The sequence below is a fragment of the Sprattus sprattus genome (genome assembly GCF_963457725.1).
Source record: "Sprattus sprattus genome assembly, chromosome: 16".
Taxonomy (NCBI): domain Eukaryota; kingdom Metazoa; phylum Chordata; class Actinopteri; order Clupeiformes; family Clupeidae; genus Sprattus; species Sprattus sprattus.
In genome coordinates, this window is record NC_137914.1 from 22,360,982 (window position 1) to 22,378,163 (window position 17,182).

General features: G+C 47.0%; 1 protein-coding gene across 1 annotated transcript in view; it reads right to left on the reverse strand.

Moving 5' to 3' along the window:
- Window positions 1–4,012: 4,012 nt before the first annotated feature.
- LOC308377509 (ankyrin repeat and SAM domain-containing protein 1A-like) overlaps window positions 4,013–17,182 on the reverse strand; it is a gene marked incomplete at both ends in the record, with an annotated part of 101,593 nt that continues 88,423 nt past the window's right edge. The window contains 11 exons of the mRNA XM_080854197.1: window positions 4,013–4,129; window positions 5,450–5,548; window positions 7,033–7,215; window positions 10,417–10,554; window positions 11,006–11,092; window positions 11,970–12,041; window positions 12,405–12,542; window positions 13,445–13,615; window positions 13,821–13,928; window positions 14,625–14,771; window positions 16,344–16,442. Of these exons, the coding sequence (XP_080710323.1) occupies window positions 4,013–4,129; window positions 5,450–5,548; window positions 7,033–7,215; window positions 10,417–10,554; window positions 11,006–11,092; window positions 11,970–12,041; window positions 12,405–12,542; window positions 13,445–13,615; window positions 13,821–13,928; window positions 14,625–14,771; window positions 16,344–16,442 (1,359 nt within the window). The remainder of the gene's footprint in view (window positions 4,130–5,449; window positions 5,549–7,032; window positions 7,216–10,416; window positions 10,555–11,005; window positions 11,093–11,969; window positions 12,042–12,404; window positions 12,543–13,444; window positions 13,616–13,820; window positions 13,929–14,624; window positions 14,772–16,343; window positions 16,443–17,182) is intronic.

Genomic DNA, 17,182 nt, shown 5'->3' on the forward strand with positions numbered 1-17,182 from the left:
AGCAATTCTATGTCAATTCACAGACATGAACATCGTACATTTCTTTCAATAATTGCCCTCAGGACAAACATGGAAACATTTCATGTGGTGTGGACCAAACGATGCACAATATGTCTTCACCACAACCATTTCACCTAGGTATCACCCTGGGAGGGCAAACAGTAATTCTGCCTTTTATATAACCTGTGATGGATCATTGCTACAAGGACAACATTTTTCTCTATGCTTAGGTAGAGCTGCATTTTGTTTAAACATTGAAACAAACAAAACAAGTCTGTTTTTGATCGGTTCACATTGGCTTGGAAGGAATGCCCAGAACATCTAATATGAACCAAGGCGCTCTGTCATACTGCCCCCTGGTGGAATGGGGTGTTTCCCACATCTCTGTGTGATCAGACAAAACACACACACACACACACACACACACACACACACACACACACACACACACACACACACACACACACACACACACACACACACACACACACACACACACACACACACACACACACACACACACACACACACACACACACACACACACACAGAGAAAGTCAGAGGGGAGAGTGCTTGTGTCCATTCTCCAGTGAATGCTGAGGGTGAGATGAACATGCCTGTGATGGGATGAGGTCACATGATTGTGTTGAGAGCTGAGAGTCCTGCTACTGTGTCCCAGGGGGTGTTTCTCAGCTGGAGTTGGTGTTCATGCGTGTGGATGAGCCTGACCCTGAGGATTCTGGGTAACTAACATGGCAGCTCCTCGCTTCTTCCTTTGTTTTCAGTTTGATTCCCCGTGGCTGGGTGGGGTGTGGTGGGGGAGGATGGAGCTCAGAGGGGAGATGGATGGAGGGATTGACTCCACCCGTGTCAGTGTTTGTATTATAATGCCGTTTACTGCTGGAGACAGCTGGTGAGGTGGAGGAGGTGTTGGTGGAGCACAGGGGTATTTTGGTTTCCCTACTGACATCAAAACCAACCCCCACCCTGACAACCCTCACCATCAGCCGACTGTTCACCTCTCACACACCAACACAGCTTCAGCTATGGGGGAAGACACACACACACACACACACACACACACACACACACGAACACACGCAAAATTGGGGGTTCAAATAATACAAAATCATATCAAAATATATCAACAATGAGAACCAACGTAAAAAGAAATGTACATGGATTAAGAAGTGAGTGGTTACCAGGAGGGAGAAAAGAGAACATGGTAAAAAAAAAGGTTAAAGTGAAAAGAAACTGAAACGGAGAGGAGGAGAGGAGGTGCTTGGGTCAGAATGCTTTAACAGTCGCTGATATTGACTAACTAGGTAGATCCCATGTTGTTTGGAATGGAACAGAGTAGGTTTGATGACTGATTACCATTTCATCTTGGACAAAATGTGTGCATAATTTGGCTACATGCACAAATAAAAACGTCTGAAGCACCCACAAATGACTGATTGCTACACGTGTACTGAAACTCATTAAGGCTTGGCTCTGCAGATCTGACTGTCTTGCTTATTTTAAAACAGGGGAAGAAGTAAGATGCCCTGCTTAGGTACATGTAAATGCTAGTTCTGAGACACCCCTAGATCTGAATGCTACATCTGTCATGTTCTGAAACCCTAGTTACTTATCCGTGATACATATCCATCCACATAAGCCTGGTGACCAAAACACCCAGACTGACAAAAGGTATCTCTCAATACATGCATACCCCAGGATATCCAATGTTTAAACAAGTGAATAGCGAAATGCTAGCTCGCTTTTAGCAAAGCTAGTTTTCTCTAGTTATTGGGTGGACTTTGGCTTAGTATCATAGAGCAGTAATGTCAGGTCCAACTGGATGTAGCCACAGACTGTTAGCTCTCTGACCTACTCAGTACTGTTGTGCTCCAAATCCTCCACCAGTGTTTTTTTTTCAGGTTCAAAATGCAGTCTTAATTTGTTTACAAAGCCAGTATTTGCAAATACACAGAGTATTTAAACACTGAGACAGCAGGAACAGTGATTTAAAAAATGCTACAAATTTCAAGTGCCCAGTGCCCTTGAGCATATCCGCACACCTTGCTGACGACAGCCGACTCTGGCCCAGATCCGATGCTGACCCCGGAGAACTCCGCCTGGCACCTGCTCAGCTCAGACCTGGGACGGCTGCTATCTGGGTCAACACCGTTTCTCCTGAGGCCCAGGTGGCTACTTGAGATCCTCCTAACAAAAACCCGACTCATCACAGTGCTAAAGCCAAGCTCTCCGTTTGGCAGAGTAACAAAGAGTTGCACACGCAGTCAAGTCAAAGAGATGAGCAGTGAGCTCACCCCCCACCCCCACCCCATCAGTCTTCATCCACCCTCCTGGGGGGTTAGAGGGAGTCCCCAGAGTACCTCAGGAGACTCCCTTCAAACACAGTCACAAACAGAGGCGTTAGGTTGGGTTCTCACAGCTGAGACCCAGGTAGTGTTAATTTGCTGTGCGCAGCGTGAGACAACGGGAGCATTAGGGAGACTCTCCTCCCATCATTAGACTCCACAGAGGCGAACGAAAGTCATTTAAAAATAAATAAATAAAAAATCTCCAAAAATCCATTTAAAAATCAAGAAAACATTTTTTTTGAGCATTTATTTTGCTCCGTCTGTGTTCCTTGGCTGTTTATATTTCATCCCAGTTCCATTAATCCGTAGTATTTTTTTTTCCCTTTTTCTCCTTTTGGTCTCTTTTTTGTTGTTGTTGTTGTTGTTGTTGTTTGTTTCAAGCTCGTCATGACCCTTCAGACCCCAAGAGTTCAGACAGAAGGAGGGAAATTGATGGTTGAAGAGCAGAGAAGAGCGCCTCACAGTGGCCGATGCCTGGCATAGACAGGAAAAGCACCAGAAGGGGACAAACAAGATTGCATCACTTAAAAACCGAGACAAGTGTTTATCTTCTAAAACACAGAAAAAGGGAGAGGCGATTTCTCTTTAGGTAGCACAGAGGAGCACGAGGACTGCTACAACTTTTGGTAGGGGAAGAGGATGACTCAGGCTGACTGTTAGATAATGCAGGGTGGGTAGGTGGGTAGGGGGATTGGTTAAGTGGACGAGAGTGGAAAAAGGCATTAGGGAGGTTCGCCGTTTCATTCAGTGCAAGAGTGCTTGTCTAGCCTCCACTACAGTTCCTAGCGCAACTTTAGGGTACTTTGGTATTGGATCAATCAACTTTCAGAGGGTTGAGAGCATGTTTTGAAAAACATATGCCAGGCTAGTGGGAACGGCCAGGCCTCCAAGTGGGATTTGATGCTTCAGATTCTGCCTCTGGAGCCGGGTAGACAGGAGAAGCGGCTCATGACTTCATGCTGATGCGAGCAGATGAGCGTAGCCAAGCTCAGTGACGGAGGGAGGGGGGAGACAGACTGGAGGCAAGTAAATGTATGCTACCTGGATACAAACACCTACTTCCATTTGTATATGATAAGGTATAGAAATCCATACAGGAAACTCCCAAATAAAGAACAAGTTAGAGTCAAAGCCCCCCCTCCGCGTTTAGCTTCTGATTGCAATAAGGGGCTTGTTGCTATGGCAGCCAGTGTTAGAGGTTGGCAGAGGTGGAATATGCGGACGGGGAGGGGGGGGGGAGCACAGGTGGAGTCCGGTTAGTTGAACGATGGTGGCTGCTGTGTGTTCTAAAGAGAAGCAGCCAGAAGAGGTGGAAAACAGAACCAGGCAGAGGAAGAGGCAGAACCGAACGGAATCAGGAGCAAAGAGGGTGGGGGGGGGGGGCACGAAGAGAGAGAGAGAGAGGAGCCAGTGTTAGGAGCCAGTGGGCGTGGGGTGAGAGATGGAGAGGAGGAAGAGGAAGAGGAAGAGGAGGAAGAGGAAGAAGAAGAAAAATAGGTCCATTTTGGCAAGGGGGGGGCACAGAGTCACAGTGAGAAGGCACAGAGCTGAAGGGTTGGGATGGGGGTTGGGGTGGTGGGGGGCATCAAGGGTGGAGGCAGGAGAAGTGGAGGGGTGGAGGGAGAGAGAAGGAAGTGCCCCACTCAGAATATGGTGGTCTCGTACTTGGTGCTGATGGTGCGCTTGGAGTCCTTGGGGTCCACCAGCCACGTGGCGCTGCCCTGGGACTGGGAGTCAGCCTCCAGCTCCACAGGGTCCACCTAGGGAGGAGATCACAACATCAGTATAGGACAGGCAGGATGCTTATCAGGGTTTGTGTCTGTACAGCAGGGATACAAACTATGGAAACACAGAAAACAAAAACAGAACAGAGAGCACCTAAAGAAACTAACAAACTACCTACCACTACCGCTAGTCTAGTGTCTCTAGTCTAGCTCTTTACTTCCACTCTAGTCTTCAGACTTGAATCAGTTTGTTTTGCTGAAAGCTGAGTGAATCGTCTGCTCTCTGCTTCCATGTTCAGTTGGACGTGTCAGTAAACTAATATTCTTAAGTTAGAGAGGATGAATGGTTTGGAGGCACAGTACGGTTCCTGAAGTACTCTTTGCATCTCTTATTGAAGACCGTCAGACAGCTGATTCAAACTCCTGCAATTGGTGCCAAATGAAAAGGATGAATATTTAAACTCAAGCACTCTTCTGAGAGGGGCTGTTACTGGGATAATCACCGCTGTGATAAGAAATTCAGATTCAGTGCATTCAATCATTTTGTCAGTGCTAACAATTATTTTAAATCGTTCCAGTTTAAAAATGAAAGTTTTTGCCAGACACAAAAAATGTAAATTATATATATTTGCACATCTAAAATGATTAAGGAAACATTTATTGCTCAGTGAATACAAATCTGACTCATTGTGTCAAGGTGTTTGCAATTTCAGCTATTTCATAACTATGTGTTATTTTAAATGGGATAGTGCCAATTCATTAAAAAATGATTTTGGTATCAAAATGTAATCGCTGCCACTCAAGAACACTTTCTTTACATCTTGAACAAAGCAAGCCTGTTCATTTGATTGTACCCTCTACTATGGAACAGAGGAACGCAACCAACACTTAGACTTAGCCAACAACAACATCAAGACAAGCCACCAGAGGTCCCTCCAATCCCACAGGAATCCCCCACATACACACACATATGCAGTGCAGTTGCCAACACCATTATGCTTCAGGCGTCTGGAACACTCTAGAACATGTCTCAGACAGTGGAATTGGAGAACACTGGAATCAGAGTGTCAGCCAAATGAAGAGAAAAGACGAGCAGAGAGCAGACAGAGGGTGTCAACAGGACAGCATGAGGGAGAGCTTTGGGTTGCATGGAAAGAACTTCATGAGTAGCACACAACTAAATGTGACAGGGTGATGGTAAAGTGAGATAAACAGGAGAGAGACAAATAGAGGGAGCGACAGAGAGAGAGAGAGATAGAGGGAAGAAGAGCGGGATAAAGATAGAGAGATAAAAAAACAGATAAAGGGAAGGAGGGATGGATGAATGGGGAGACAGACAGAGAGCTGGACGGACACCTGGACAGCAGGACTGCTAGAGTGCAGCGGGAGGAAGGAGGGCCGGTGGGTGGTGCACGTGTGACAGTAACAGCAGCGGCTGTCCAGTAGAGGAGAGCCCTGAGAGACAGAGACAGAGACCACACACCAGAGAGAGAGAGAGGGGGAGAGAGAGAGAAAGAGCGAAAGAGAGAGACCGTGTGAGAGAGACAGAGAAAGAGAGAGAGAGAATAAGTGAGATAGTGAGAGAGACAGCGGGGGAGTACAGCAGGAGAGACAGAGACAGTGTGTGAGAGAGAGAGAAAGAGAGAGAGAATAAGTGACAGAGTGAGAGAGAGAGGGAGAAAGAGAGTGAGTGAGTACGAGAGAGAGAGAGAGCGAAAGAGAGAGGGAGTACAGCAGGAGAGACAGAGACAGTGTGAGAGAGTGAGAGATGCAGGGAAAGAAAGAACGATAAATAGAGTCACATTAACAAAGAGAAAGAGCGAGAGACAGAGAAAAACATAGAAGGTAAAGAGTGATCAGAAACAGAGATATAAACAGCACATGGAAAGTGGAGGAGAGAAAATGGATGCACTGAGCTGAAACACAATGACACCATAGACATTGAATCCTTCTGAATCCAGACATTAACAGCTCTACCATGGCCCATCTGACACCATAGACATTAACAGCTCTACCATGGCCCATCTGACACCATAGACATTAACAGCTCTACCATGGCCCATCTGACTGGATATGAAAGCACTCCACAGGGGAGATATGAACCACATCGGAGCTTGTTGGATACATACAGGTAGAGATCCTAGTTTACAGGAAAAGTTTATAACCTTTTTAGCTTTAAAAGTCATAAACATGTCAAAGCTAATAATTATGCATTAGGTTTCCATATTAATGTTGTTTTTTTCCCAGAGCGTGAACCAGAGTTTTGTTTGTTTTGAACCATGTTCCTATACTCCCAATTTGGTCTCCTGGTACACGAAGAGCAGCAGAGTTGCTCCAGATTTATGCTGAATAGGAAACAAAATCTCTGACTGGGGAAGTGCGGTGGAAAGCAGCCCTGAAGGTACCTGCGCTCACAGCATACATTTATTGAGCTTCCTGAATGGTTGGCCCTGAAAGGAAAAATCACTGAATACATCATTTCAACCATTATTCAGATCACAGGTTAGCAAATCTATAGCTCATTGACTGGTTGCAGGCTAGAGAGAGAGAGAGAGTGAGAGAGACAAAGAGTGACTGTGAAAGAGTGTTGTGACTGTGAAAGAGTGTTGTGAATGTGTGTGTGTGTGTGTGTGTGTGTGTGTGTGCGCTGAACAGGCAGAGAGTTGTCTTTTGTAATTACATTGTAACTGAGAAAGCTACCCTAATGACCTATTAACAGGGTAATGGCTGCAACACACATCTGATACCCTACAAGGTTCTGTTAATGGAATCATTCAATCTTTCCATATGCAGGCTTGCAGTCTGTGAATCTCATCCGCTTGAGGCATTCTAGCCTATTTTTCACTCGCTCCTGTACAAACACACTAACCATCCACTGTAAAGATAATACCTCAGTGTGTGACAGAGGGTCTGTAGGCTTGTCTGTGTGTGACACTCACCCCTGACTTTCTCGGGCCCCCCCTTGGTTTGGGCACCGGCCGGCTGGTCTTGGTCTCGATGACCTCCGACACCAGACCTCCAGGCATGCCCTGCTGCTTTTTGGTCCTCTGAGCCTGCAGTGCCAGCTGATAGGCCACCTCGAACGCCTGTCCCAGGGTCAGGATGATCTCATAGGTCAGGTTCTGCCAAAGAAGGAGGGGCAAGATCAGTGGTGAGAGATGAGAGGCTGGGGGAAGAGGCAACATTCTCACTCAGACACTTCCACTCATAGATCTGGTTACAACTGATATATATTTATCTAATCTTTTTTGCAGAGGGCCTAAATCTATTCTATCCATTACCCATCAAGGAACCTCACAATTGAGAGTTTAATATGATTTCCATATGATATTTATATTAAGTAATTTGATCTCTGAGGAGACAATGGTTCTCAGTATGAGTTTAGCCTGAAGATCACTCCCAACTGCATATAAATGAAGACGGCATTATAAATGAAACAGAGCCAAGGTCGTGTGCGTAATGTTGTAAATCCAGGGTGAAAATACAATAAACTGTTCTCTGTGTGGAGCTACCGGAGCCCTGGAGAGAAGGGGAACTCGGGGACAAAAAAAGAAAAGATGAAGCTATAAAACTGCAAGTCATCTTTTCCCCCCTCCTTGCTTCTCAAAGAAAAAAAGAAACGTCTTGCTTCCTGCATCAATGTCAAGCGAAAGAGAACTACGTGCGACAGCAAGCTGTTCCTTCCCGATCCCCTCGTCTCAGCACACCTGTTCTGACTACCCTGCTGTGAGACGTGCAGGTCTTTATTCTGGCGCTCTGTCTGGAAACAAACGGAGCAGAATCTCAAGCAGAAGTGGCAAAACCTGCGCTGACGTTCCAGGATAAAGACACCTGCCAACTTCGGATTAGCGGATGTGTGGCTGGTTTAAAGCTGCAAAACAAACAAACTCCTGGATCTCATATGCTGTGTACACTCACCAGCCACCTGCCTGTACAGCCTTCCTGATATACCTTTCCCCTGTGCCCAACTCAGAATAGGACAGTCCTAGCTCAACCCACAATAACCAAAAGGTATCTTTATGAAGCCAGCCTGCCATAATATTGGTAGGTGTGACTGTGAAGGACGCCAAAACAGATGCAAAAAAATCTGTGTGACTCTGACCTGTACGTCCTGCGTAGACCTGACAATACTGGTTCATGGAGGAGCATTGCGCCGGAATATATTAATGAATTACAAAATCAATTTGTAGTGGAACTAATGAGTTAAATCACGTTCTAAAACTGATTGTTCAAATCCTTTATTGTGATTGGCTAAAAGCCTTTGTAAAACCCAGCATAACCTTACAACTTGACCTGATTACATTCCATATTACTGCGCAGCGAATGGCAAGGCATTCATATAGCGCATTTTATACCCAGTGCTCCATCTGGCTGTTGCGTTGCTTCAAGGGTTGCGTGGCAACGATTTATTCAGGAACTATAATTTTTAGTGGCGGAAGAATGACGGTTTATCATTAAACTATTGTTTCTTAAATTGAATTGTCTTTATTTATGAAACCATATCAAATATTTGTAGTAACAGTTTTAGAAAAGCAATAAGCCCCGCGAGTCCGTGGTTGGGGCTTATTGCTTAAGTGTAGCACATGGGAGGAGAAAAAATGTGACACCATTATCACTGTCTGAGCCAGAGCTTCTCCAAGGCTTTTCCTGTCTCTCTGACTCCCGAAGATGGCTGTTAGTTCTGAGAGGGAACCTCTACAGGCGCCATTGTTTCTGTAACTGAATCGGACGTGGTTGGGTGGGGGATTTAAAAAAAATAAATGATATGTGGTGTGTGCAGGCGTCAGATAGCACTGCTGGTCGATATACTTTAAAAGGGAACAGATGATATCACATCACAGACAATCAGACACACTTGTGATGTGATCAGCCTGCAGGTTATCTTGTCTGAGGATGGGAGTTGTGTTAACACCCACTGATGTCAACAGGAACAGTAAGTCAAGCCCTTGTCAGACTAGGTGCACTCTGGACAGGCCTGCGTCTTTCCTTGTTTTCTTGGCTTGTGGATGAAGTCATGGGGCCAATGCAGGGAAGCACAGGGCCGATGCAAAGGCATTCTGCGATCCAACACGAAGGTCAGGGGCAAATGGGTGATCAGTAAAGACAATGAGGTCGCAGATACCCTCGAAGTTTTAACGTGTTATTAAGAGGGAGTCTCCAGTCAGGGTGATGCATCCTCCCCCTGAGATTCTTTCCTCATGCAGTATTTAGGTTCAAATCTCATCACACCCATTAGTTCCTAGCATATTGCTTCCAACAGTGGGTCTTACTGAATCAAACGTTTCCATACCTTTTCAAGGACCCTTAATGAAATCTCCCTGACCTTTCACAACCTACGCACGCACACAACATTGTGTCCATGGGCTGGGTCTAATTATTGAATGAAAATGAGACAAACTTTTCCATTCCTTTTCTGATAGGTTAGTTATGTCTACATTCTGAGGACCACAGAAATGCATGGTTTCCTTGCTAGCATAGGCCGTTTTAAAGCCATATATCTTGCATAAGCAGTATCGCAGGGCTACCCTATCTTTACACAGCGTACGACTCATAAAGAGTATTTTCAAAGCAAAGGCATTACGAGATGAGTTAAATCCTTGGCTATGAATCATATCTGTCAATGGAAGGGAACTGTATTCAAGTCTAAAACGTATCTGTACAGAAGACACAGTAGCAACATGATTTTCTGAGTTTTTCTAAGTAGGGAGCTGATACCTTTATGGGGACTGAGATCATGAGGTCTGGTTTCAAATACGTTTTATAATTTCAACAAAAGACAATGAATATCTTGCCTCATTGTCTTGCCTCAGAAAAAGGGGACCATGGGATAGGCATTTTTCAAGATAATTAGTTCCACGGGTTATGACACGGGACATACTGCGTCACGTTGCATCAGATCAATCCAGAGCAGATTTTGAGAGATTACGCCCTCCTTAGAAAAACAACAATTGGATCACCATGATGTGACAATAAAAACAAGATGTCCTGTGTCTTCACACTGGGGCGAAGGCTTTTGAGGGCGGAGCTCAGACTGAGGCTTCACGGAGAACTCTCTGTTCCCACTCTGTTTAATGGGAGTAGGAAGCAATCAGGTTTTGAATCCCCCATTAATCCATAAAATGTATCCTATACACACCCCAGGTTTCCAAAATCGAATTTCATGACTTTTCCAAAACCTCAGATGAATTCTCTTTTCCTGGCCTGGAAAATGGGATTTTAATATTCATAATATTCATTCATTCCTTGATGAACATTATTGACATCACCATGGGAACCCTGTGTATTGTTTAGTGAATATCTGAAAGGGTGATGGTGGTCCTTACTACGTCTACTGTGCTGAAGACGTGACAGTAGTGGTGGTTGGTCTGCAGGTCCTTGGTGATGTAAGCAAAGGTACACAAGTCCTCCGGATCTTGAGCTGCACAGGAGATGTTCCTTATCTCGTGTTCCGCGATAATGTTCTGCAACGGAACACACAAAAGGGCAAGCCTTGTCAAGTCCTGTGCATCTTGCTCAAATGGCAGAGCACAAACAAGGAGCCATGGCAGTAATGCATCACTGCAGGGACAAGAGAGATGCTTTTCCACTGTCAGCAAAGGTTAGCCTATAATACTGTAAATGTGCCAGTACTGATGGATGACCTCACCGTCTGTGTTTGACAGAGGGTAAAAAGATAAGAAGAAAGAAAGAACAAGAGAGAGAAAGAGAGATAGAGACAGAGAGAGAGTAAAAATGTGTGTACGCGAGTGTGTGTGTATATGTGTGTGTAAGTTTGGAAATTGTTTTGGAAACGATTAATTGAACACTATACAATTATTTGAACTACAGCAGATGAAGAATGGTAAGGTGTTTTACTATGTACCTCAGCACATTTTTTTAGGATCAAAACTTATTGAAGACTGCAGCACTCACCTTGTTGGCCGCGTCAATGAACTTCACCCCTTTATAGGTGATGGACAGGATGATGGTGGGGACCTTCCTCAGCTGCTCTGTTGACCTCTGAGGGAAATAAACACACACACACACACCCAATCAAAACCCAGCCTCGCTCACCTCAGCCCAGCCCTATATGCAGGCGTTGACAGCAACGAACTTGACAACAACGCTAAAACACGTTTTGGGTGACCTTAAACTTGGCTGCCTTGCTTGTTATATTTCCAAGCCCTGGCACCAGCAAAGTGAAGAGACAGCGTGATTCTGCCATGCCTCATCTCCTAATGGCTCCCTGTGGCAGTGATAACAGCGGCGTTGTTTCTCTCTGCCTCAGAGATGAATCTTCCCCTAAGTCACGGTATTGTATCGCAATCAATAACTAGATGAAGTGCACTCTGAGATGTATGCACTGAGAATAAGAGTACACAAGAGGGGGGGGGGGGGGGGGGGGTAGTTGGGGTAGATCCTTTATGGAAACTTCTGCTCCAACACTCCTCTGCGTCCAAGAGAAATGGGTGGGTTAGAGGGGCTCATGTGTCATCTGTACTCAGCAGGTTGTGGCCCTGCTCTGCTCTGTTTGCAGCATCGATAACCCGCGGTGATCGTCTGAATGGAGCTTTGGTTATCCGTTTAAATGGAAATGAGCAAAGCTGTTCATTAGCCGCAGCGGGCTACGGCTCCCTGAGGCATGCTAAGTCAGCACATGCCAATGGCTTTTCAGCAGCTGTAGTGCTTACTGACTGGGATGCGTATTTCTTTCCACTGCATGTGTGCAAGTGTGTGAGCGTTGGTAAACAGCATGTCTATGGCCAACTGGTTTCTATGAACACGTATACATCCAATTCAGTTGTTGGATGTCAGAACCAACAGTAAACACATGGCCATAAATGAACATGTTAGCACACTGATCTCAGACCAGCGGTGAAGATGGCGGACTACCTACCCTCATTTTAGAGCAGGCGTCTTGTGTGGACTCCGTCCCCCGCAGGTCTTTGATGAGCATGGAGCCCAGATACTGGAGACAGACAGAGAGAAGACAGTGAGTTCAGTCCCACAGACAGACACGAGCAAAACCCTGAACCCTCAGAGCCGTGCACTGGACATTTGGCATGGGAATTGTGTCACTTCCATGTGACCCTGCACTTCCTTGCACCCGTAGAGCATCTACAATGCATCAAAACTACATGCCAAATGAGCAATAAAACGTCACATAAAACTATATCTAGGCCTCCATGTGGAGTGAAGGCATAGAGGTGCTACTGGTGCTTTCTGGGAAAGTGAGTCCTCCGGGAGCACAGCCTGAGGGGGTTAGTCTCACGTCTCTATAACAGTGTGAGTATGAAGGAGTGTTCAGTGTGTCAGTGTTGCTGGTGCTCACGTTAGCCTCGTAGCCGCAGGACTCAAAGATGAGCTTCTCGGGCTGGTGGTGCCAGTTCTGCACAGGGGCATACGGGGCAGCCAGGCTTGGGGGTCGTAAGGTCAAACGGGGCTCCCTGTGCCGCTCCTCATACCGCTCCTGATGGAGGATCCATAGAGAGAAGAGGGGAGAGATAGACAGAGAGAGAAGAGGGGAGAGATAGATAGATAGACAGAGAGACAAAGAGAGAAAGAGAGAGGGGGGGGGAATAAAAGAATATTAGATAGGGGACATGTGAGACAGGAACACAGAGAAGAGAAAGATGTTTGGATATAAAGAAATAACAGATAAACATACAGGGAAATCAAAGAGTCGAGAACTTGATACACAGAAAGACAGACAGAGTAAAGAAAAAAGTGATTCAAACAGAGAAAACAAACAATCAAGGTCAATGCCCACTGGTGGCATCTGACGCGTGTCAAGATCTGCCAGAGCGTAGAACAAGGTTCTATTTCTAGAGCGCCAGAACCATAGAATTGGTTTTCCAGATTTCCCACATGAATCCACCTATCCGTACAGTTTTCACCAATTTGATCCAACTTTTATGGCTCCGTGGGTTAAAAGCATGACCTACCTCTCCTTAGTCACTGTAGCCAAACAAAACTAACAAAATCCTGAAAGTTGATTAAGTAAGTAGTTGGATTATAAAAATGATGACCTAATGGCATAGAAATATCTATCTAGCTACTGTCAATTAAAATGTCACTGAAACATGGGTCATTGTTATGCCTTAAACTGTCGCTAAATAATGTCTCGTTTTCACTATTAACACAGTAACACTGTTAATGGATGTTTTTAAAAACGTTAGGTGCATTCCATGATGCCTTGCGACTATTGTTCCAGTGGGTGTTGGCCTTCAGTGTCCCCCGACTGTTAGACACTGGCCAGTAACCCATCTAATGTTCTGATCCAGTGACCCATCTAATGTTCTGATCCAGTGACCCATCTAATGTTCTGATCCAGGTGTGGAGGGTGTGTCTGGGCCATTGGCGTCCACTCACGTGAGAGTAATGCCTCTCGCTTCGGGGCCGCTGCACGATGTCATAGTCCGGCTCAGGCCCACCTCGCCTTCTCCCAGAATCCCCCGGGGGCAGGAGCGGATCCATGGAGCGACCCGTGTACGAGTCCATGTGACTGAGAGGGGAGGAGGTCTGTGACATCAGATCCTGACACTGACGGGAGAGAACAACACAACGCAGAACACGTATGACCACATGCTATTATAGAATGACACAACAAATCTTTGTAATATGTTTATATCACATTCACATCACATCACATACATTGTGGCAGTATCTAGTTAGTATACATATCCAACTGCATGTGTTTGGTATGTGTTCCTCTATGTGTGTGTGTGGGAGGTTTTAAGGGACTGACTCTGATCTGGGAGAGGCGTGGGGGTTTGACGGGAGGCTCCTCATAGGGTCGCTCCGCTAGTGATGCGATAATACGCTTCCTGTGGCCCAGCAGCGTGATCTTCAGCACCTTCACCAGAAACACACACACACACACACACACACACACACACACACACACACACACACACACACACACACACACACACACACACACACACACACACACACACACACACACACACACACACACACACACACACACACACACACACACACACACACACACACACACACACACACGAACAGAATAGGTCATACAAAATATCCACAGCACGTACATAAAATGCATGATACAAATGCAGACCAAGTTAAGCAGTTATCTCACACAAACACACTGGTAGATAGCACATGACATCATCACAGTGAGCATCATAGTGAATATCATTGGAGGGAGAGCCCGAATCAGAGAAGAGCGCACTGCTGCAGCAGAAGTCTATAAATGGAACAAATCTCTACAAATTCTATCAGTGTCAGTGAATGATGCAGCTTTAAAAGCCAAATCTCACGCATCTCAAACACTAAAAAAAGCTCAATCGTCGTCTCACACGGCTGGCCACATTTCTGCCAGCATGTCTCCTCTTTAAAGAACCTTATTTGTCTGCAGGGTCTTTCAAAGAGCAAATCACTTCCTTTACTTGTCCACTTGTCTGCTCTCTGGTCCCCCAGGAGGGACATTTTAATCTGTTTTTTTTTTTCTTAATCCGTTTTTTTCATCTGGTGTGGTGATCCGTGACAGATTTGGGCAGATTTGCCCCGTGCTCACATTGACAATCTCCAGCTCCCACAGGTTCTTGACGCAGTCGAGGGAGCGGTAGCCGCTGGACAGGAAGTTGTGCAGGTACTCCTGCAGGCCCAGCGTGTCCAGCCAGGAAGAGAGAGACGTGCTGCCGTCACAGCCTAGAGGCTTCACCTGCAGGGGGACACAGAGGAGGGCGGTGAGGACGTGGAGTCTGTGCACTGAGGTGGGGAAAGAAGCAACGGGCACACACACACAGACATGTGAAATAATGCCCTTAACTGCCACCATACACACACACACACACACACACACACACACACACACACACACACACCTATTCATATGCTCACATGTACATACACAGACACACACACACACAGACAGACACACACACACACACACACACACAGGCACTGACCACACACCCATTCATATGTACACACACACACACAAACACAAGCACAGATGAAAAAAGGAGCACACACACAGATGATAAAAGGAGTCTTACACACACACACACACACACAATACAATTACAGCCTGAATAGATGAAAGAGGTGTGTAAGTAGCAGAGACGTCACAGTGGTTTTTGTATACACAGTAAACCCCTTTGTAAATTCATTTGCAAACCACCTCCAAATTACAGAGCTGGAAAAACATTAAAAACAGCCCTTATTAAAAAGCCCTGCCTTACAGTCCAGCTTGCTTTAGAAGCAGATCAAACAAAGTCTTACACCAACAGTTAGTGCATGGGTAGCAATTAGGAAAATAAATCTGCAGCAAGTTACTAATGGCGGCACTGTGAGAGGAACACTGTTGTTTGTCACAAGAGGAGCCTGAAGAGGTTGAGACTGAAGAGGTGTGTGGAGGAGGTGGAAGGGCACTGTGTTGAGGTTAGGGGTGTGTGTGGAGGAGGTGGAAGAGCACTGTGTGGAGGTAAGGGGTGTGTGTGGAGGAGGTGGAAGAGCACTGTGTGGAGGTAAGGGGTGTGTGTGGAGGAGGTGGAAGGGCACTGTGTGGAGGTAAGGGGTGTGTGTGGAGGAGGTGGAAGGGCACTGTGTGGAGGTTAGGGGTGTGTGAGGAGGAGGTGGAAGGGCACTGTGTGGAGGTAAGGGGTGTGTGTGGAGGAGGTGGAAGGGCACTGTGTGGAGGTTAGGGGTGTGTGAGGAGGAGGTGGAAGGGCACTGTGTGGAGGTTAGGGGTGTGTGAGGAGGAGGTGGAAGGGCACTGTGTGGAGGTAAGGGGTGTGTGTGGAGGAGGTGGAAGGGCACTGTGTTGAGGTTAGGGGTGTGTGAGGAGGAGGTGGAAGGGCACTGTGTGGAGGTTAGGGGTGTGTGAGGAGGAGGTGGAAGGGCACTGTGTGGAGGTTAGGGGTGTGTGAGGAGGAGGTGGAAGGGCACTGTGTGGAGGTTAGGGGTGTGTGTGGAGGAGGTGGAAGGGCACTGTGTGGAGGTTAGGGGTGTGTGAGGAGGAGGTGGAAGGGCACTGTGTGGAGGTTAGGGGTGTGTGAGGAGGAGGTGGAAGGGCACTGTGTGGAGGTTAGGGGTGTGTGAGGAGGAGGTGGAAGGGCACTGTGTGGAGGTTAGGGGTGTGTGAGGAGGAGGTGGAAGGGCACTGTGTGGAGGTTAGGGGTGTGTGAGGAGGAGGTGGAAGGGCACTGTGTGGAGGTTAGGGGTGTGTGAGGAGGAGGTGGAAGGGCACTGTGTGGAGGTTAGGGGTGTGTGAGGGGGAGGAGAGACAGACCTTGGGCAGGGAGCGAGCTGCATGCAGGATCTTCCTCCTGTGACCCGGGTCTGAGATGCCAATCTCTCGAAGGTCCTGATCTTCCATCACGTTATTGCCCTGTGTCACACACACACACACACACAGACACACACACAGACACACACACAGACACACAGACACACACACAGACACACAGACACACAGACACACACACACACAGGAGTAGGACTGTTAGTCAAGAGAAAGCACACAGGAACTTAGACTCAACATTTGAGAGAAACAGTCCCATCTCCCCAGAACAAATGGCCATTAGAGATGGAGCCCACCACAGCTGGTTAATGCCCCCTCTACAGACCCCCTCCAGGCCTGCAGTGATGGTTAATGCCCCCTCTACAGACCCCCTCCAGGCCTGCAGTGATGGTTAATGCCCCCTCTACAGACCCCCTCCAGGCCTGCAGTGATGGTTAATGCCCCCTCTACAGACCCCCTCCAGGCCTGCAGTGATGGTTAATGCCCCCTCTACAGACCCCCTCCAGGCCTGCAGTGATGGTTAATGCCCCCTCTACAGACCCCCTCCAGGCCTGCAGTGATGGTTAATGCCCCCTCTACAGACCCCCTCCAGGCCTGCAGTGCTGGTTAATGCCCCCTCTACAGACCCCCTCCAGGCCTGCAGTGATGGTTAATGCCCCCTCTACAGACCCCCTCCAGGCCTGCAGTGATGGTTAATGCCCCCTCTACAGACCCCCTCCAGGCCTGCAGTGCTGGTTAATGCCCCCTCTACAGACCCCCTCCAGGCCTGCAGTGATGGTTAATGCCCCCTCTACAGACCCCCTCCAGGCCTGCAGTGATGGTTAATG